At 39.6% G+C, this 21,902-nt stretch overlaps 4 protein-coding genes across 8 annotated transcripts in view; 2 read left to right on the forward strand and 2 right to left on the reverse strand.

Annotated features, from left to right (window-relative positions):
• Window positions 1-698, reverse strand: LOC132798888 (nuclear protein 1-like). The gene has a single exon (XM_060810895.1). It carries the CDS (start codon window positions 621-623, stop codon window positions 423-425), a length of 201 nt encoding a protein of 66 aa, XP_060666878.1. The 5' UTR covers window positions 624-698; the 3' UTR covers window positions 1-422.
• The window catches only part of LOC132798887 (trans-1,2-dihydrobenzene-1,2-diol dehydrogenase), a 23,078-nt gene continuing 1,781 nt past the window's right edge, over window positions 606-21,902 (reverse strand). Inside the window, exons 2-6 of one of the 2 annotated variants that reach the window (XM_060810893.1) lie at window positions 3,937-4,215; window positions 2,651-3,183; window positions 965-2,595; window positions 803-903; window positions 606-740 (exon numbers count right to left, since the gene is read on the reverse strand). In XM_060810893.1, coding sequence (XP_060666876.1) covers window positions 2,191-2,595; window positions 2,651-3,183; window positions 3,937-4,215 — 1,217 coding nt within the window. In that variant the 3' untranslated portion in view covers window positions 606-740; window positions 803-903; window positions 965-2,190. Of the gene's footprint in view, window positions 741-802; window positions 924-964; window positions 2,596-2,650; window positions 3,184-3,936; window positions 4,216-21,902 lie in introns of both variants that reach the window. The other variant, XM_060810894.1, reaches the window with a different exon arrangement.
• LOC132798932 (mucin-2) lies at window positions 9,209-18,507 on the forward strand. Its single transcript, XM_060810967.1, has 3 exons — window positions 9,209-9,742; window positions 13,394-13,642; window positions 15,716-18,507. Exons 2-3 carry the CDS (start codon window positions 13,417-13,419, stop codon window positions 18,436-18,438), a joined length of 2,949 nt encoding a protein of 982 aa, XP_060666950.1. The 5' UTR covers window positions 9,209-9,742; window positions 13,394-13,416; the 3' UTR covers window positions 18,439-18,507.
• The window catches only part of LOC132798884 (diacylglycerol O-acyltransferase 1), a 10,666-nt gene continuing 7,682 nt past the window's right edge, over window positions 18,919-21,902 (forward strand). Inside the window, exon 1 of one of the 4 annotated variants that reach the window (XM_060810888.1) lies at window positions 18,919-19,018. The gene's annotated coding sequence lies outside the window, so the exon portion shown is untranslated. Of the gene's footprint in view, window positions 19,066-21,902 lie in introns of all 4 variants that reach the window. The other 3 variants (XM_060810887.1, XM_060810889.1, XM_060810890.1) reach the window with 3 other exon arrangements.

Consider the following 21,902-nt stretch of genomic DNA (forward strand, 5'->3'; position numbering starts at 1 on the left):
TTAGTTTGTGTTTTTCTTTTTATTTTATAAGTTAGACCTAAAGCAAACTTCATACTTTGAATCGCACTAAGCTTAAAATTATAATTATAAGTCTGTATGGTAAGTGTATTAAGTTTAGGAAAAAATTTGTTTATAAACTAGAACTATGCAATAAGTAATTCCAGCGTGTTCTTTTCTTTTCCTTTTCTTTTTAGTTTTCCAGCGAGAGCAGACAGTGCCAGCTGCCGCCGCTGGCGCAGCAGTCTCTCCTCTGTTCACCTCTTCTTTCTTCTTCCTTTTGGGCTACCTTTCTTTGATTTGCTTTGATTTTTCAAACTTCAATATTCGCCTTTTAATGTATTTTTTTTTGTTTTGCACTCTTCTGCTCAAGTTTTTTTGTGTGTGTGTTGTTGTGTCGACCGCGCTTTGGCGTGACTTGTACATCAGTTTTTCACAGTCTTCTTGTTGTTGTTGGTGTTCATGAGCTTGGTCAATAGTTTTCTAGAGTGGCCAGAGGGGTCGAAGTGATTGGTGTGCTCGGTGGCCTCCTTCTTGGAGCGCTGCTTGCCGCTGTGGCTTGAAAAGATGTGCTTGCCATGGTCAAAGTTGTAGTGCTCGTACTCATCAAAGTGTGCCTCAGACATGTTTGCTTTCTTTTGAGATCTTTCTTATTGCAATTAAATGAGTATTTGGCTTTTTCCTTTTTTTGCGTTGTAGTTGTTGTTCTGGGTATGTGCTGCGTTTTCTTCGAAGTCCTCTCGCTGCAAAACACGAATGGAAATTGAACTTTATATGCGCAACTGACACCTGCTTTTATACACACCGCGAGCTTTTTGCTGACGTTTTGTTGTTGTTTGTAACAGCAAGAGCGGCGGCAGACCGGCACTCTCTCTCAGACTCGTTGCTCTCCCAAAACTGGAGACCCTGTGGACAATTTGCTGTAGCTATACAAAATGTTTTATAATTATATTACACAAATTTTTACCTTAATTAGAATTTTGTGCTTGCTGCTTTCAGATTATAAGCTTCTCCCACAAATTATTTTTGCTTCCCGTCGTATCCAATGACACTTTTGCAATGCTTGCTGAGAGCTCTAGAATTTTCCAATTGTCATTCACTACTGGGTTGTAAATTGTCATTGCCCCAAAACTCTCTCTCACTTGAAGTTCTTTAGAGAGAGCGAAACTTTCAGCAAAATTTTGCTGCGCAATTTATTTGTGTTGTGTTTACAAAATGCGCGGTAAACAAAAAAACAAAAACAAAAATACAAAAAAAAACGCAATGGCAACGTCAAACATATTTTTGCCTCGACAATTTAAATTTTGCTTTCATAATACACACGTTTTTAAAACACTGCAAGCATGCTCTTGTTCTTCTTACGTAAAAGGCCACGTTAGCAACCCTTGACTTGGGTCGCATTGCAGTTGTCCCTGGGACTGCATTTCGAATTGCATCACCAGCTAGACAAGTAGGCAGGCAAAACACACATGTTGCATTTCCATGTCACTGCCCGGCTCATTGCCACAAATTTTCCGTTAACGCTCAAATGGCAAACTACTAAACCAAAACAAAGCAGGCGACGTGATTAGGCGCACATAACTATTCATGTATGTATATATGTATGCATGTAAATATCACACATACATACATTTATGTTTATCTATATATATATACATTGTATGTATTATATATTCGCCTGTTCGTTCAATTTTCTATCCCTGCCCGTCGACCTAGTTTTCCCTTCGCGCTCTAACGGAAAAGCTCTTAATTTAATTGTTTGCCCATTTGTTTATATAAATGCATCTTTGTTTACTCGCCATGCCGGTGATAAGCTTTTTTTGTTCGCTCTTATCATTGTTTATGTATACGTCTCAACAAAATTGCTATTGTAGTTTGCTTTGGAAACCGCCTCACGTATTAGTCACTGACCAGTTTTTTGGTCTTTCTCAAAGGTTCGATGTGCTCCGCATGATTTCGCAGCCACAACGCAATAGATTGTTCAAGAAGCTTTGCAAGATAAGCAGGTAGAGTTGTGTTGGGAGTTGTTGTGAGCTGCGTACCAGCCTCTCTTACTTAACGGCTAATTAAAAAAAGCTGCAGACTGGTTGAAGTCTACGCTGGGGTGTTGTGAACGCTTTCGCAGCCATTAGCAGGTGGTTGCAGTCTGTGCTAAGCTGGAACACACGCCTCGTTATCTACTCCGCAGAGCTTTTAATTGTTCTGAACTTGTTGTTGCTGCATTTCTTGTTGTAGCAATTGCTTTTGCTTTTCTTGTTTTTGCTCTATATGCTGCTGTTCTTTTCGTTCTGTCAGTTTCTGTTGTTGCACTTTTTGTTGTTGCTGTTTTTGTTGATCTCTCAGTGCCAACACTTTTTCCCATTGCTCTCCCAGCATATCATGTACTTGATTGGTTAGGTTGGACAGCAAGCGGCTCTCATTGTGGCTAAAAAGGCAGCTTTGAGTACGTCCCGCCAGGATGCAATTGCGCACTTCCTGCGCCTCGTAGCAGAGTCCAATGCGATTGTGGTAAGTGGTTGGTTCTTTTGACTGCGGTAGGGTAAACGAATAGTCCACATTTTGCAACACCAAGAGATCGGGACACCAAAGATTGTTCAACTAGGAGTGGTAAAGTTTGCAAGAGTAAAACTACCTTTGTTGCTTCAAGACTTACCCTGGCATTGCCCCTCTCGCCAAATATTTGAACCTCGTTGCTCAACGTGTCCTGTGTGCTGAGTGTCAAACGCGCGGTTCGATTGTCGCTAAAGTACACATCAATGGTGTTGGCCACATCGACGCCCTGTCGATTGAGTTTGCCCCTCACCCGAATCGACTGCGGCACCGCTCGATAAACCCAAAGCGCAAACTGCAAAGCATATGGAGCCAAGTCCCTTGTGACGCCCGCATAGCCCGTATAGTCCACCAGATCCTTGGATATAGGCCAGCCCAAGCTGCAATCCACATGATAGACTCTACCCAGCTGATCACGCTTCAGGTGATCGCGCAGCATGCGATAGGCGGGCGTGCAACGCGACCAGATGCCCTCCATGAGGAAGAGACCACGTGCCTGCGCCTTGTCCATCAGCCCCATCACCTGCTGCTCAGTCATGGCCAAGGGTTGCTCGCAGAGCACGTGCTTGTCATGGTTGAGCATCAGGTGGCAGAGCTCGCAGTGCATGCCATTCGATGGCGATATGTAGACAGCATCTGCAAAGGAAAAGGGAGGATACAAATCATTTTAAAATGGAATCTAGAAAGCTGAGATTACATTTTAATTAAATCTGGCAAGAGCAACGGAAAAGGTACATAGATTTGGTAATGTTATTATTATTTGAAAATTGTCTATTAAAGTTAATTAAACAATTGTAAAATATATGTATTAGAATTGTTTGTTATAATATTTCCATTTAAAATCTACAATGTTGCTACTGGTCTACGGGGCAATGCGGCTACGGGTTGTTTTGACGGACAATCTGGTCTATTTTGCTTTTTATATAGTATTCATTGAATGTAGTATCATATTAATATACAAAATATACCATTTGTCATATTTTTAAAAGTATTTTTGTGGTATATTTTGAGAATAAAACCGCATTATTTTGCTTTTACTTAAAATGGATAGCGGGAATCTCCAGTCGAGCACACTCGACACTAGCTTTCTTACTTGTTTATTTGTGACTTCTTAAACACCTAAACGTTGCTTTGATTAGCAATCTGGTATATTTTCCACTCTATGGTATATTAAAGTGAATTACTTTATTGATATACCAACTACAACCTCTAGTATATTTTCAGTATTTTTGTGGTATACATTCTCGACTGTAGCTTTCTTACTTGTTTATTTATAATTATAAAATTATATCTCATTTGATTTTATAGTTTCTATCTTTAACTTTATTGCTGTGATCATTAGTTTTTAAAATTTTAAGGTAATGTTAAAATTTCTTAGTTAATACTCACCCACATCTGGACACTTGGCAAGTTGCTCGAAGCTGGTGAAGACATTCGGCACCCGATGGCGATCGCCAAATTCCAGGCTCTGCGATCGATATGCATCCACACAGGCCGTGATCCTGTGCTCACGTGCTGGCAGGACACTCAAGGCGTTCACAAAATCCTCGGCCATCAACGTGACTGGCGCAATGCCCCAGCGCAGAGTCTTTGGCTGGAGCGGTTCAAAGAGTTTGCCGACGCGCTGCTGGAGCAGCAGGTTGCCACGCCCTTTTGAAGCCCCTAAACCTGCAGCAGTGGAAGAGAGAGAGAGAGTTGAAGATGAGGAGGAGGAAGGCAGCCAGATTAGCGGGGCAGTGAAAACTGCGCGTAAAACGCATTTCATTCATTGAAATTGCCAACTGCAATTGTATTTTGTATTTTTATTTTCATTTGTATTTCCACATCTGTATTTGTATTTTATTTGTTTTGCTTTTTTTCCACGAATTGGCGAAATTGCGGGTGTTTGTTGGCTGCTTTTATGCCCAACTGGTTACAACTACCAAGTTGTTGCCTCTGTCTCGGTCTCTTCGGTCTCTGCCCATTTACGTCGAAACGAAGACGACGATCGCATTATGTGGCACTGTTTAGTGTCGACTCCCAGTCTCCAACCTCTTGAGTATCCAGTCGTAGTTGCACTCGTACTCACAGTCTCTGTCTCTGCCTCTGTCTCAGTTCCAGTTCCAGTCGCCGTCGCAGTCTCAGTTCCTCCATAATTAGTCATATTTGTTTAGCATCACAACTTGTGAATGACTGTGGCTCTGTCCATGTTTCAGTCTCTGTCTCTCACACTGCTTCAATTGCTGTTTCTATCTCTGTCTCAGTCTCTGTCTTTAGCTCTCAGTCTTTAGCTGCAGATCAGTGGCATTTAGCAGTGATTGTCAGAGATGAGCTCGTGTCCATCTCCAACCATATTGCAAAATGCCACAGACATAAGATAGTAACTAAACGACATTTAAATCTTGGAAATTGATTCAACATTTTAATACCCAAAAGAAAAATTTCCGAGAATTTCTATGTTCTACGTATGAAACTTATCAGCTAAATAGCTTCCATTGTAAATTCATTTTTACTAACTGAAGAATTTGTTTAATATGTTATTTAATATTCTAATTTTGATTTGATGTAAGTGTAGATATACAAAAAGTATTATTTTAACTGAAGAATTTGTTTAATATTTAATATTATAGTTTTGATGTAAGTGTAGATATATAAAAAGTAAAGATAAGTACATCATCTGAACTCGAACTCTCACATAATTTTCTATATTCATAGAAGTGAGTACTATAACATATAAACTAGAATTTATACAATAATAGCATAATTAAAAGCATAAGACTAAATGCTAATAAGATAAGTAATTGGTTGAGAATATGTTAATCAAATTAAACATTAAAGTTTAAAATCCTTTGCAAATAAACTAATACTATTAATTTCAATAGAGTATTTTGAATTAAAATTAAACATTAGTTACACTTAAAACTTGACAAAACATTTTTTTGCGTTAGTTGAATAAACAATGTGTTTAAAATTTGAATTTTTGAAAAATACGAAAAACGAAAATAAAGAGAGAGTAAAGAGACCCAAACAAATCATAATAATTACCCAATAGAGTTTTAAGAAATAAATAAAGGAACTCTTTCTGGGACCGTTATGAATATTTTCTAATATTTATTTGACTAATCAATCTCTAAAAGACTTTTGACTTTGCTTTCATAAATGTATTTGCTTTATGATTAATGGCTTTGAAGTGTCGAGAGTCGTGACACGCGTCCAGCTCTTTCTGGGATTGATCTGCGTCTGGTCCTGGCCAACTAAGGCGCTGTACGTTGTGGGCTGCATGTTGCAAGCAGCTAGCGGCAAGCGTTGCACGTTGACGGCCATTAGGCGGCGCACTTTACGCTTTACGCTTGACGTTCGCACTGTGCGTTCTGTGAGCGTGCGTTTGCCTTTTCACTTTCTTTTAGAAACTGTAAGCAATATTACTGTTGTTGTTGTTGTTGCTGTTGCTTTTTCACTTTTCAATAATTCGAATTTCGAATGCGTGCAACAATGTAGCGTTCGTTTCGTTGCGTCGCCAGCAAATTTGTTTATCTAATTAGCCATGCACCAGGGGCGACGACAACAGCGACAACAACGACAACGACAACATTTCACTCTGTTGTTCGCCATTTTCGCCTGCTTAAAGATGCAACACAGGTGGCCGAAACTGTCCCTAACCCAAATGCAAGTCAATTGGTTGCTTTGAAAGTGTTCTTTGGCTGCCCGGAAATATGCTACTAACAAAATATATATTTTGTAGGGTGAAATTGTTGCTAGAGACAAGTGAAAGGTTTTTGGCTGCCTAATAAGAAATTGAGTGCGAAGCGAGGAGTATGGAGGGGGAGGAGAGGAGTGCGGTGCGGTGCGTGTGGTGATGACTCTTTCCACATGATGGCGACATGTTCATTAAAGCAACAACAAATTTGCATGCTCGACGCATAAATCGCTTTGGCAAAATATTCAACAAGTCAGCGCAGCGGCAACAGTTGAAATCAATAAATTTATTGATACGATTTACATATATACGCGCGGCAGGATGAAGCATGGAGCATGGACCGTGCAACAGGCACCAAGCAACGGGCAACAGGCAACATGCAACACGCAAGCGCTAATTAGAGAGGGGCGCCAAAGTGCATGCAGAGTTGCAAGCAAAACTTAAGCCAAGTGACCAAGCTGCAAGTTGCCAGCAGCATAAATTTATTTGTCATACTACAACAAAGACAAAAGCCGACAAACGCAACAAACGCGATGATCGAGAGCGAGAGGAAAAGAGTTGCAATAAAAAAAGGAGAAAGATGTAGATGAAAAATATTCGAGCTAGTAATCCTTAAAGACCGCGAGAGAGAGAGAGAGAGAGAGAAAAATAAAGATGTTGATACAGAACATAGATATAGTATATAGAAAATAAGAGTTATAGACAGAGAAAGGGAAAAAGGGAACATTAAAGATTCATAGAGAGCGACGGAGGAGGGCGTTGCTGTGGGCGTGTCACTCACTCAGCCAGTCAATCACTCAGTCAGTTAGTCAGTCAATGTCATATTTAACGCGACAGCTTTGCATTCTTTTGTGAAAGTCATTGTGGCAAGTTCGTTGCCTAAGTCTTTTGTTTTTGGCAGCGACTTTTGCAGTCATTTTGTTGTTGTTGTTGTAGTTATTCGAAATTTTTTGCAGCATTCGCTTTAATTAACACATCAAGCTAATGAGCCGCGCACTCGCAACAACAACAGCAACAATAAACAATAACAACAGCAGCAATATCAAATGGGGAACTAACAACAATATTGTTTGATTGTTTTGTCCGCTGTTGTTGTTGCTGTTGCTGTTGGCACTGTAAGCGCTTTTAATGGCTTTACAAGTTTTATGCATGTCTCAGCGGCCACAAAACTCTTTTGCAAATACGCACACGCCCAACAGCAACAACACCAACACCAACAACAACAACGTCGACGACAACAAATCAACAATAGTCACAACCCTGGCATTGGCATCATGACTCGTCTGTCACACTGACTCTCAAGTGTTGCTGTTGTTGTTGTTGTTGTCACTTCACTGCTGCTACTTTTCTTGTTGTTGCTGCTGCTGCTGCTGACTGCCTTAAGCTTTTAACATATTTTTCAATTTTAAATCCAAAGAAATGTTTTCTCAGTCAAACTCCAAGAGATCCCCATTTTTTCTCGCTTTATGCAACACACAAAACATGCCAATTGCTGCTGTTGTTGTCATTGTTGTTGGCTGTGCAACAAAAGCGAAAGTTGATCAAGCGTTGACCGCCCAGATAGCAAATCATCAATGACACACGCAATAGCAACTGAAACTCGCATCACTCAATCAATGTAGAATACAATGTTGACAATGTTTTTTTGTTCAAGCTCATAAAATCATACTTTATTTTTTATGTCTTAATAACAATATTGATACATATTAGCATCAATAAAATAATAAATACTTTAGACTAAAAAAAGAGAAAAGAAAACATATAAGTTTTAATAAGAATGAATTCAAATGTCATGTCAAATTTTGTTTACTTCCGCTTACAATTTTATAAAAAAAAGTACAAAAAATCTTAAATTATATTAAACTTGTAATAAATATAAATTCCAATATCAATTCAAATTAATTATTGGTTTTAGTTTTTTATTATTTTGTTCTATTTCGCAATATCGAAAAATAATCTTAACATTTCTTATACATTTTAATAAATGAATTAAAACTTATTCTTTAAATACTTTAATAACTTTTACAACTCAATGCAAAAAGTTTTTAATTAAAGTCAGATTTACAATGATAGAATTGTTTGAATATTCATGTAGTAAACCATAATAATTATCTTAATTCCACGATTATGAAAAATGAAAAACCAGATTTGATAAAAATAACATTTATAGGAATTCCGACAAAATATTTTATTATATATCATAATTTTGTAATAATAGATATAGTAATAAGTAAGTTACTAAAATATATACCTAACTTTATTAACCAGGTTTGTACGATGCGATATACCATCTCCGGTTTGTTGTATTTGATAATCCGAGTTGGAGACAACTTCATGGTCAAGTTGGCCAGTCAATCAGTTAGGCAGTCAGTCAGTTAGTCAGTAACATGTTGCAGTTGCAGTTGCAGTGAAAAGTGAGTCTGTTTGCGGGCGGCACAAAGCAGAAGAGAAGAGAGCAGGAGTTGAGAAACAACTCGGCAAAAAAAAGGCAATGCCAAAGCCAGCAACAGAGCCAAAATCAAAGCCACAGCCGAAGTTGAAGCTGAAGACGAAGCTGAAGCTAAAGCTAAAGCCAAAGGTAGCAACAAAAGCGAAAAGACGACAACTTTGCCGGCTAACAGCGACGTCGACGTCGACAGCGATGGCAACAGAGACGCTGACGCATGTTTATTGATTCGCTGTGGTCAACAGCAAGTGGCAGCGCCAAGCGGCAGCGTTAGCAGCGCCGTTGACGACGACTGAGGCAGCGACAAGTGCAGCTGCCAATTGCGCAGTCTCGCCTGGAGATTTTTTTTGTTGTTTTTCGTGAAGCGGGGAGCCAAGAGAGGGCCGAGTATTTGGTGGTCTGGTGGCAGTCTGGCCACTTGTCTGGTTCGTTGTACTGGCAGCGACGTTTGCAGCGTCGTCGTCGTCGTCGACGACGCCGCTTCTTACAACTGTTTTCGAATTTGAGTTTTGGCCAACACAACGCGAAATCAGTTAACAAACGGACGCGTTTTGAAACGGATGCAACGCAGCAAAACCGCAACGACAGCAACGCTATCGACATCGACTTCGACATCGACATCGACAACAATCGAGTTTCCTGCTCCTCTCGAACACACACAAAACGGTGCGAATGACTGATTCGAGTCTTCTCGGTCCCGGGCCCAAAGTGTGACTCGTCGTCACCGCTTTAAAAGTGAAATTTACTATACTGAATGAAATGAAATGTTTGGCATTGCAATTCGAATCGAAATTGAATTTGCGTATGCGAATGGGCCAAATTAAAAGCCGCTGTCAAAGCCCCCCAAAAAACATAGTGCAATTACAATAACCAAGTTAATCAAGCAATGACAGCCAAATATTAATGTTAAACAATACAAAGTGTTCAGCAAACAAAACAAATAATAGGAGAATTCCAACGATTAACAACGTGTTAAGCAAACAAAAAACAAATTCAAGGATAATTCCAACGTTTAACAACAAACAGCTGCAAATTTGAGTTTATACTCAATTCCAAAGTGCCTGCGTTGAATGGTAGGTATTTTATGTATGCTAAAGATGATGCAAGATCAAGGAATAATTTCATACAATGGAAAATGCAAATTTGTATTGGGTGAAGTTGCTGTAAAGAAGAAAACGTATGTAGTAAGGATATTGTGAAATTTTAACTAAAATATACAATTTTAAATTCCCTAAGTGCAAGTAGTTATTCTACTTTAAAAATGCAAAATCATTAGACGCGCTGAAAATTCTATAAAGCTTATATGACATGATTTGTTTGTTCAGACCAAATCAAAATGAATGTATAATTTTTATATTAAAAAGTAATTTATTTCCAAATATTATTTCAAATAAAAGATTGAATCTAAATTTGAACATTCTATAAATTTAAGACTTTCAATTTAAATTTGTTAAATAAGTTGAATAAATCTCTAAAATACGCATTAATTAGTCTGCACGATTTCAGATTTGGCTCAAACAGAATAGTGAATTTAATTTTAAATAGAAATTTTAATTTCACATGGATCATTTTACAAAAAATATTTTACTGCAAAATATTCTACTGCTATTTTCCATTAATTTCTGCACACTCTCAAAAGCTGGCAGTTCAGGAAGGTTTCGTAGCTCTCAGAGCTGGTAATCAAAGAAGCTTATCGATAATTGATGCTGTCGATTGTAGACACACACACACACACACATACAAAAACAAATGCAGCTGGCGATTGTTGTGCGTGTTTTGTTGTTTACTGTTTTCGCTGCTGCGAATGTTGTTGCAATCTCAGCGAAATCGAATGTGCAGAAACGTTATTTGCGCAAAGAATTAAGACGCTCCTCGTAAGCTAACAACACAGCTGCAGCAGAAGCGGCAGCAACAACAACAACAAAATACAAACATCACTCATACGCAGCGCTGGCAGCAGAAAAGCGCCAACTGTTCGAGATGAAGTTGAAGTTGAAGGAAAAGGAGACAATGCCAAACATTCACAACTGTTGATTTACTTTGAGTGTGTGTGTTTGCGCTTGCCTTGCTGCTGTTGTTGTCATAGTGTGTGTGTGTGTGTGTATTTATCTTTCACTTAAAGTGAAGATGACATTCTTTAAATGAAATTAACTGCCGGGCAGCAAAAAACAACTAAAACTGCTGCAAGTTGCAGCAAATGTTGCTGCTGCTTTGGCTGCAATTAGTATTTGTCTTTGCTAATACGCTGCCATGTTGGCATCCCAGCTTGTTGTTGTCGTCGCTTTTTATTTCACGCATAAAAAGTGTCGCACACTTGAATGAATCTTTCGGTTTTAGCTTGTCACTTACTCTTGTTGTTGTTGATGGTATTGCTGTTGGTTGCGCTTGTTTGTATGTTTATTGGTCTGTTTGTTTTTTTTTTTTCTATTTCGATCTTGAATGCATTCACAGCCGCCTCATTGGCTTAAGCGTTCACTTAACAGCCGCTGCATTGGGTTGGGCCATTTATTTGCCTAGACGACGATGACGATGCCAATGTAATGCGATGCTTTTAAGCATCTCAAGATTAACTTGCCGATAGGCTTCAAGTAACGAAAGTATTTGAGCAACAAGTACATTGAATGCTCATGAAAATATTGCCCATATAAAACAGCAAAACGAACACTAATCATGTTTACATTTATGCTTATGTCGGAGCGCCAATACACTAGGCGTAAATGTGTCAATTAAATGTTAATTATTAAAAGCACATCTTGATACTTTGCATTCCAATTTACTTTCTTTGCTACAGGTTCATATAATTCAACTATTTATATTCAACGCGCATAATTCACGAATTGCTCATTGTAAGCTGGCTGCTATATAACTCAACTGTTCAAGTTAACAGTGGTGCAGAGCAAAGGCAATGTACAAAGAATATGTTAACGCCTCATGCATGTTAGTGCTCAATTTCTGCTGGTTATTTTAATGTTATGTGATGTTATTTAAATTACAGCGCAACATTCCCTTACATAATTCTACTGCCCTGTTATCGATCGCTTGTAGAGCGCAAAGTTACATGCATAGTTTACCTATAAACATACTTATTAGTTAGATCATCTAAAAAGTAAACAATAAGAGCAATTACTAATCATAAAACATTAGCGCACAACACTTCCTGCACTGTCGGCAGAAACTCGTTTAACGCGACCAGCTGAAAGCTCATTCATGAAAAAACATAATAAAATTCATAATTAAATAACGCAATTTATGCATAATTAAATGCATTATGTAAAACAAATGGTAACGAGATCATACAAATTGAATAACAAGTTAATAAAAAAGGCCTACTTTATAGAAGTAATTGTAAATAGGAGAGAGGCCGCTTCTTTCCTTTACGTTCGATAATTCTCTTTTGTGCCTATCGCTTTTTGTTATCGACACGCTTCTGCCGATATAACGAAGCTTCTACGGTGGCTTCGATTCGTTGGTTGTCGGTAAATTTTATTTGATTTTAATTGCCCGGCCGTGCAGAGAGATGTTTGCCATTTAATGGCTTTATTTATGCGTGTAGTAATCAAGTTAATTTTTACGATTGCCGCCAACTTGGCCGCCGTGCAGCAGCCCCAACAGCAGCAACAACAACAACAGTAACAACGACAACCTGCGGAGCCGCTGCAAAATAAATGCAAATTTTGTTACTCTGGCTTTTGTTGCTGTTGCTTTTTATGTTCCAAAAAAAAAAGTGAAGCAGAAACATTGTGCACAAGTTTCACTTTCATTCGACGATCGACGTTGACATCGCAACCGAGATCCGAGATCTTTCCATTTCATTCCGTTGATGGCCCAGACGTAACCCTAAGGACATGTGTCCCAGAAAAAAGCCCCTTTGAAATGCGACCACCCAAAAGCAAACTGAAGGCGGACCAAGATCAAGATCCAAGAGCAAGATTCGAAGTCATCTTGAGATGGCTTTTAATTAAGTTGTCAGTTAAAGGCCGGTCTTCTTTGTGCCTGTCCTGGTCTCTTTCATTACGTTTTTTCTGCCAGTTCTTTATTTATCTTTCGTCTCTCACTTTACAGCAACGTAAAGCTTTATACATAGCAATATAAATTCCAATATGTATATTAAGTTAAAACTATCACAATAATCGTTTATTTGGAATTATGATAGTAGCTTTTTTTTAACAGTCCTGTTTGGTTGGTTATAAATTTTTATTAATAATAAAACTATTAAATATGTAAATTCCTATAGAAAAGTAATTTAGTATTTATAAGGCCAATAAAAAGAACTTTCATAAGTAATTTAACAGTAGAGAGACTGAATATTGACTTTTTTACTTTAATCAAAATAAAATTAATTCAAAATGCTTGTTTGTGTAACACAAAAACTAAAAGCTACTTCTTGCTCTTGTAACTCTAGTTACATTTAAAAAAGATATAGATAATTAATTTCAAGGAATTTTAATCATTACCACAAATACTGAACGATCATTCAATAGCCTTGACAAACAATCGAGGAAACAACTTTGCAAATTCCCCCAAAATACAGCTTAACACAAGGATATGTGCAAAAGTCACGTTAATAACATGAAATTATTCACTTAGACATTGCGTTTAAAGACTTGTTTAAGAGAGTGCAAATCAAGCTTACGTTGCCTCAGTCTTTTGTTTGGCAATCGGGAAATCAGGAATCAGCTAAAGGCGTAATTTACATTTCAAATTTCCGAAATTTTCATTTACAGATAAGCCGCATTGTTGCTGCACAATGATTAGCGAACGGCACAAAACCAACAATTTGGCCACAATATTGTGTTGCATGCTGCTATGGCATGTGCACCATTGTTGCGCCTTGCCTGATGATGTGTTCGAGGTCTTGCCACAAACTATGACGGCGACGGCGACAGCAAGCGTGAAGACTGCCAATCGTCAGGATGAAGTGAATGTCTTGGCCATTGTGACGCCCAATGTAACAGCCACAGCAACAGCAGCAGGTGAGCAAAGACAATAAGCGAAAGAGCTGAGTGGTGAGAGAAGGAAGGGGGAAGGAAAGGGGCAGCGTGGCAATGAACTGCCTGCAATGCCGCAAATATGAAAGATTTGCACTTTGATTTTGTGGCCAGCACCAAATGCCGACATAATTGACACAAAGAGACCACAACAAGAGATCCAGTTGATCAGTTGCTTCACCTATAAGCGGTGGCTTAAGGAGAGTGGGGTGGGGAGAGAAGAGGGGCGCTATTTTAATGGCCAACATTAGGAGATGCAAACAATTTTAACGCAATCATGCGCGCTATTTTAATGTGGTGCGGCAAATGAAAGTGAAAACTATTACTGGGCAATTATGCAAGGACAATTGGAGAAACCACTGAATTGGGGAGATTGCACTGCGGAGAGTGGAGAGGGAAGGCGGAAGACTGGAAAGTAAAACAAATTAAATATGATAATTATTCTTCATGACGAAAAAGAAACCATTAAGAAATTCACAATTTTGACTTCACTGTTTTTATCATAACTTTTTTGCACTTATTTTAAGTAAAATGAATTTTTTAAATTGTAAAAGTGAACTTTTCAAAATTTCAAATTGGAATTATTAATTTCATAATTTCAACAATATTTAAAAAATAATATTTTGTATATTGCATTGAAATAGCAAAATTGTGAAATGATGATTAAAATTCACATATTGGGTATAAAAATCGTATCATAACACTCATTTTGATTTGCTATAAAGAAAAGTATGTAATTTATAAAGATTAAATCTTACACAATTTATATAAACACAATGTTTAAATAACAAAAAACTAATGTTAGGTTTAACTAATTAATTAAAAATGTGTTCACATTTTAATTTAGATCATAGCATAATAAGAGTTTGCAATAAGGAAAAATCAAAAATTGAAAGTAAAACTCAAGTTTGTTCCTGGAGACGCCCTCCATCCAAAAACAATGCATTTTTGCGGCAACTCCCTGACTGATAAGACCTGTGAAGTATTAGCAATGAGTTCCTGTTGCATATGCTCACGTTCAGCTGCTTTTCGAATGGAAAGCGTCTTGACTGCTTTCAGCTAATAACTTTTGGCCAGCTGCCAGTACCACGCCTCAGTCACCTTCCCCATACCCCATTGCCAATTCCCAAAAATCAGTCGCTGCTGATCAGTCAATCAACTCACGCTATTTGTTATTGGCCATTGGCAGCTGATCAACCAACTGTGATTTCCTACTCTATGCCAAGTGAGATTTTCTACTCCCCAACTCCATCATTGTGGCATGCAGGTGGGCGCCTACGGTCTTTCTTGTTTGAACTATGACTTTGGCTTTATTGAATCGCCAAGAGCGACTCCCACTCTGATCTGATCCGACATTAGTCTTGGCCCACACTTGGTCGGTTCGATTGCACTTGCCATTGGCAGTCAAATCAATTATATTCATGGACTACAAATTGCAGCGAGGTTAACTCGAAGCGATCATGGATATAGCTCATATTTAAGCCTGAAAACTGTGCAACTTAATACAGATCCATAAATTTATTAATGACACTATTATTTGAATTAATAATTACTGTTTCTTTGGCAGATCGAAATCAAACTTATCACAATGAATTTACATAAATATTAAAGTAAGGAAACCATTAGATTGATATTGGACCTAGGGAACTTATTTTGGTTTCTATAAATGAGAAGCAAAGATAATTTATAAATAAAATTTCACATCTTCAAAGACAAATCTATTTTGATTAAACTTTTATCATAAAAAACAGTTAACTTTCATAACATTAGCAAATTCTCTAGAAACTAAAAAGCAGAAAATTGTACTCTAATCAAATTTGCTCAATTTGCTCAAATTTTATAGCTGCCTCGCCAACTGATGGTCGAGGTGACGGTGTAAAAGCATTTGTTAACACCTTAACGAGTTATGATTTGTAACGCTCTTCACACTCTTAGCTCTCAGCTGCATATGCATCTCAGTCTTTGGCCGGGGGGCAGCACCTGATGCTGCAGAGTGGCAATTAAAACTGTTCATGTTTTATTGAGTCAGCTTGTCTTCACTCTTCTCATTCATTTCAGCTGCCAGTCGCTTGGATCCCAACAACAACAACGAGTGGCGTCCACTCGGACATGGCGATCCACTGCAAAAGGATCCCACCTATGACTACAGTCCGCCGGCGCTGGAACGCGTTCGTTATTGGGCCGAGAACAATGCGAGTAGTCAGGAGACGAGACAACAGCTGCCGGGAGATATGTTAAGAAACAAGACCAAAAGCGAAGTACTGCTGCTGGGTGTTGCCAATGAGCGGGATCGATTGAGAACCGGACAAGTGAAGCAGTCGGGAGCAGCTATTTATTCCTCAAAGGCTTCATCATCTCATCCCTCCCAGTCTTCGCATTTCTCATCTTATCCCTCGTCACAGTCTTCATACTACTCATCTTATCCCTCGCATCAGCCTTATTCCTCTTCCCATCCCTCGCCCCATCCTTCATCCCATCCCTCGCCTCATCCTTCATCCCATCCTTCGTCCCATTCCTATGCTCCTCAGCAGTCTAAGTACACGGGTATCCGACGCAGCTACTACGCTCCACAACCACTGCAGCAGCCACAGCACATGCCACACACGCATCTCATGCCGCCGCCCATGATGATGAAGGCTCAGGGACTCGGCATGGTCCAGGGCCCCGCTCAGGGATTAGGTATGGTTCAGGGTCAGGCTCAAGCACTTGGTATGGTCCAAAGTCAGACGCAGGGACATGGTATGGTCATGAACCAGGCTCATGGCCCAAACCACGTGGAGTATCGTCATAGCGTGATGAACTCGCCTAGCAGCAACTCCTACATGAGCGTCAACATGGGCAGCAGCTACAGCGCTCCGTTTTTGACTTCCTCCCCTTCCACGTCAGGCAAACCCCACTACAGCAGTCCCTCCTCCTCTTCCATGGCGACCTCCAGCTGGTACTCTTCCTCTCCCCAACACCCGAGCTACAACGATGCGCATCTTCAGGAGACCATGCAACACTACAGTTTCTCCCGACCACAAAGCGGCAGCAGCTCGCTCAATGCCATACATTCAGCACCACGCAAGCCCTGGTTGCACGAGCTGCTGCAAAAGGAGCTGGTGAAGCCCACGATAAAGCAGCGCATGAAGCCAACTATGCCCGCCACCAAGTACTTGATGGGCACTACAAAACCACAGCATATGCAGCTGCCTAGTTCAACCTACGCTCCATTGACCTATGCGCCAATCACCTTTGTGCCGGGTCCACCAACCATAGAAACACCCACGACGAGCAGTCCTCCAACAGAGCTATATATTACACCGCACACCACAATGCTACCAGCTGTCACCGCTGGTTTTAGACCCATAACGTTGAGCACAACATCAAGCACTACAATGCGACCGGTGACGACGTCGACAACACAATCGAGCTCCCGTTTGATGATACCGCAGACAAGCAATCTGGCAAAACGACCCACAGTGGCCCCGGCCCCGGAATTAACTACAGACGCGCTCTTTTCGCATTACAAACAGCCGCCAAAACCCCTACTGGGTCCCATGTATCTCATCATTGAGGGTCACTCTAAGGTGAAGACCTATGGCCAAAACGAACTGGATCCCCACAGTCCCAAGATAGTGCCGGTTATCTCAAAGCGAGAGCCGGTGGTGCGCATTGCGGATCCCAATGAACAGCGCGGCACTGTGGAGACCTATCAGGTCAAGCATTTGCATACTAAAACCCTGCCGTTCACTACGACAACGTCGACGACGAAGCCTAAGACAAATGCAAAGGCGACTGAAACAAATGAGAAGACGCCCAAGGTTGCGCCAACTCTAGAGAAGACCGCAACGCTACCGCTTCTGACCCCTAAGACCGCGGCAATCAAGACGAACCCAAAGTCAGTAGTAACGACAACGACAACAACGACAAAGCCAACTCAAGCTACCAGTTCCCGTCCCAGCATAAGTCTTCGTTCACAACCTACGCCCAGTCCTAGTTCGCTGACAAATCTTCTGGCCAGCCCAACTCCTCTACCTACTGCAATTCCCCCGTTAAATCCTTCTTTCAGTCCCCGTCCCACCCTAACTCCTTCTGCCAAGCCAACTCCTCGGCCAAATCTGCTTCAGCTTGATTCACCGACCACAAATACGCCGCCCAGTGGCGTGCATGATCTGCTCAGTCTGCTAGATAACATGTTTGCCGATGCCCACGAGATTGCAGCTAGCAGCGAGGCGCCAACAACGACGCGACTTAAACCGGTGGTGACAAAACCGATACCACATCAGCCGGAACCTCGCATTGGCAGTCATGCAGGCAGCATAGAGAGTGAGCTGCAAGAGGTGGAGAAAGAGGAGCCTGAGGTCAAGAATGGTTCAGAGATCGCGACGAGCACGGAGCCTGAACAACCGCCGCGTGCCACTCGCCAGGTCTTTGACTATGATCAATTGCCCGAGTCTCGCATTAAGCTACAGGCAGCAGGGGAAGACGAACTGGAATACGACGAAGACAATGATGATGAAGAAGATGAGGTTGAGGAGGCTGGCGCAGACGCTGACGCAGAGGGAGAGCTGCTAGCGGATGGCGAACTGGATGTGAGTGAAGATGAAACGTCAGATGGCGAACATAATTTACTCAAACGCATCGATAAATTTGTCGATGATGTCGATGATGGAGACGATGACTTGGAAGATTTGATTGAGGGCCTATCGCCCGACGATGATGACGACAACGAAGACGACGACGAAGAAGATCAACAGGCAGCGGAAAGACAACAGCAGCAACAGCAACATAAGCGTTAACATTAGTTTTACATTATTTTCTTAAAAACTGCGCTCTATACCAAATCTATCAGCAACTTCTTCAAACACATTCAATTGTAAATACATAAGCTTTAAGATCAGCATGGATCTAGCATCAGTTTTAGTTGTTTAGTCTTCGTTCGTATTGTATTTTTAATTTAACTTATTAACGATTTCTTTGTTTTTTAGTTATTTAAGTGTGCAATAATTGACCAATAAACAAAAACATTTATACAGACATTTTTCAGCCGTTACAATTTTAAATTTATATTCAATGGTTTCATCATACGCTAAAAGTACTAAAAACTCTAGTCTAGACACAAACCACATAACGATCGCAAGCGAGCTTCTCGCTCTCTTTGCTGCCGCTATCAAACTGGATATTTGTGTGTGAGCGCGCGCTCTCTTTCGCTCCCCCACTGATTGGATTATTAACGTGCTGCTACTGAGCAGCACTCTGCAATTTCTCGCGTTTTTGTTTATTTCTGTTTCGATTTTCCCAGCAGCAGCAACAGTTGAGAATTTGTCGTCGAAGCGAACGGTAAAACACAAAAAACAAAGCGAGCAGAAGAAGCTTCATGTGCGTCGTCGTGGGTGACAAAAAAATAAAACATTAAATTAAATCAAGTGTGTAAATTAACTAAAAGTCCAAATTCCAATAAAATTGTACTACAACTTAATTCAATAGATGAAGCAATTTAAGCAAATAATGTGAAATGTTCGATTTGTTGTTGTTTACCAACCGCTAAAAAAAATATTGGTGTTTGTTCGTATTTTGTTATCTACTTCATTCGGTTTCGCTTTTGTTTGCACATAAGAGAGACAAATGTGAGAGCGAGAGAAAGAGAGTGGTCATTCAAAGCGCATTCAAGTGTAAAATGTTGCAGTTTTCTATCTGCTTCTTTCTCATGTTTGCTTGCCATTAAAACATATTTGCGGCTGCAACAAAAACAACTCAAAAACACGTGTAGCTTTTGCCCGTTTTTTATGACTCAAACACTGTCTAATAGATAATAGTGATAAAAACAAATGAGTAGCATGCAACTCACCCGCACATTTTGGACTTTGATAGTGTGACTAAAATGTGGTGGAAATACTGACTGATCAGTCAGTGACTGATGCGTGTGTATATGCGTAACCTTGATTTGTCTGCTAAATAAAATATGTACATATTTGAAATACACAGCAGATTTTTTTTTCGGTAGTGGCGTCTCGTCAAGCAACAGCAACAACAACAAGAAACCAAACAAACTTCTAAAGCACAAAACAGGTTCAGCGATCCGCAAAAACACAAACAGAGAGCCAGCTAAAATAGTGGGAGAGAGAGAGAGCGAACGCGGGACAAATGTGTCTTTTTCATAGGCTTTGCCAATTGGTAAAATCGAAATTCCAATTAGAAAGCAGACGTAATGATGCATAGAGTTTATCGGGCAAATGTCAGACCGTACGCTGATAACACACATTTCGATGCTAGACAGCAACGCACAGTACTAATATGCTGATAAGCCGGCAAAAATGTATTTTTCGTTGTTTAGTGTGACCATTTGTATATAACATCCGCTTACATTGTAATCTCTCTGTCCAACACAGACATGTCTGGCTGGCTGATTGGAAGTGTACTACGTGCTTCTAGTTGGAAATGTACTAAATACATGTCTACGTCTACTTGGAAATTTGTACTGATAAAATTGCCGGCCAATCGTCGACGCATCATCTCTGACATTGCATTACTGACCTACTTTACCTACAACGCAGTTCTGGCTGCCGATATAAGATATTCGACCGGTTTGCCGGTGTAATTAGTTGACCATGTGCATGCAGCCATTAATTGCATAAAACTAAAAAGTGTATTCAACAAATTACGTAAGCGCAATGCGCGCACTTCCAGTGCCCCTTTTTATTAAAAGATCACCGATATCAAGATATCGATAGCAGAATGTCAATGCCCTTGCAAGTAACTGAAAAGTTCAATACAACAAAACCGCATGCTCGCTTTCTTCTTCCTGCTTCGTCGACATGCATGTGCATGTATATAGATACAGTTGCAGTCTGCGGTTCAGGGTTTAATAATTACACATCAAATTGTTAATCTGTTGCTCAGAACTCATCATAATGACGCGTCACGATGACTTGACTCATTACGCATACACTGTATACGCATGAAAGAAGCCATGAAGTCCTCATTCCAAAGTCACCATGTGCATACATATTTATTTGTGCTATGTGCAAGTCAGTTCAATGCACGACTTATTTTAAAGTACACTGTGAGTTTTTCGGCACATTTTTGGACTTTATCAGTACGAAATACAAAACTCGATAAGCTGTGATATTTATCACAGATCCTTATCAGCGTATTTACGCATCGTAAAAGTGAAATATCATTTATACATCAATTTTTTTTTGTTTAATGGTTCCTATAAATGACGTAGAACGCTGTTGCTTAAGCATTTTATTAATTGCGATAACCCCTAAAAGCCGCACTGTGATTCAATGTTGATCTCACACTATTTTTAATCCAGAAATAATTTCAGTAATTGTTTTAAATAAAACACAAGTCTAATCAAAGCTTGTTGAGTTAGTATTTGCCATAAACAATAAACAAGTTACGTAGCGTACAAACTAAAATATTTCAACGAAGTACATAAAGCATATAATATACAGATGTATGTATGTGTGTAGATGGAGGCGAGTGTCAAGTCGAGTCAATTAAGTGAGCATTTCGTTAAGTGGCACACATTGCATTTGATTAATCTTTAGAAACCACCTGGCATAGAGTCATTCACAACAAAGTTCTGTTCACAAATTCTGAGAATATTTAAAACCAACTAAAGAAGTTAAAAAAAATTTAATGAGCTTGAAATACGTTTAAAATCGTATTAAAGCTCGACCAAGAAACGCTTCATTGTTCCGACTCATTGTACTTCAATTATTTCTAAACAAATTATGCCTCAATTAGATCTAAAAAATATATAATATATGAGTATGAAGTGTTCCATTAAATTCTTATGACTAGAACACTGGAAATATAAATTAAATAAGCTTACACGTTTATTAAAATGTATTTAAAATTTGATTAACAATAATCTAATGTTTGAGCACTTTCTGTTTGTAAGCTAATGTCATTAGATCGCGATCGTTGCCTGTGTAAGAATAGCAAACTGATTGCTCTATTAGCCAATAAATATGGCTCATTTGTAATTCAAATAGTGATCACCTTGAGTTTGAGTGTCAAACTGCTAGCACAGAGTAACATATAATCGTTGCCTGATCGCCTGCGATCAACTTTTAGCAAACAGCTTATCACAGTTCAAGCTACCTGTGTACTACTGTAATTTTGTGATCGCAACGCGATCAGATGATCGTTTCTCTGTGTGCTGTGTGTGCTATTTAAATACAATATCGGGTTACCTCAAGCGACTCTCACGTACACAAATGAACTTTGACTTGCAAAGTTATTGTGTAAC

The sequence above is a fragment of the Drosophila nasuta genome, chromosome 2L (assembly GCF_023558535.2).
Source record: "Drosophila nasuta strain 15112-1781.00 chromosome 2L, ASM2355853v1, whole genome shotgun sequence".
Lineage (NCBI taxonomy): Eukaryota > Metazoa > Arthropoda > Insecta > Diptera > Drosophilidae > Drosophila > Drosophila nasuta.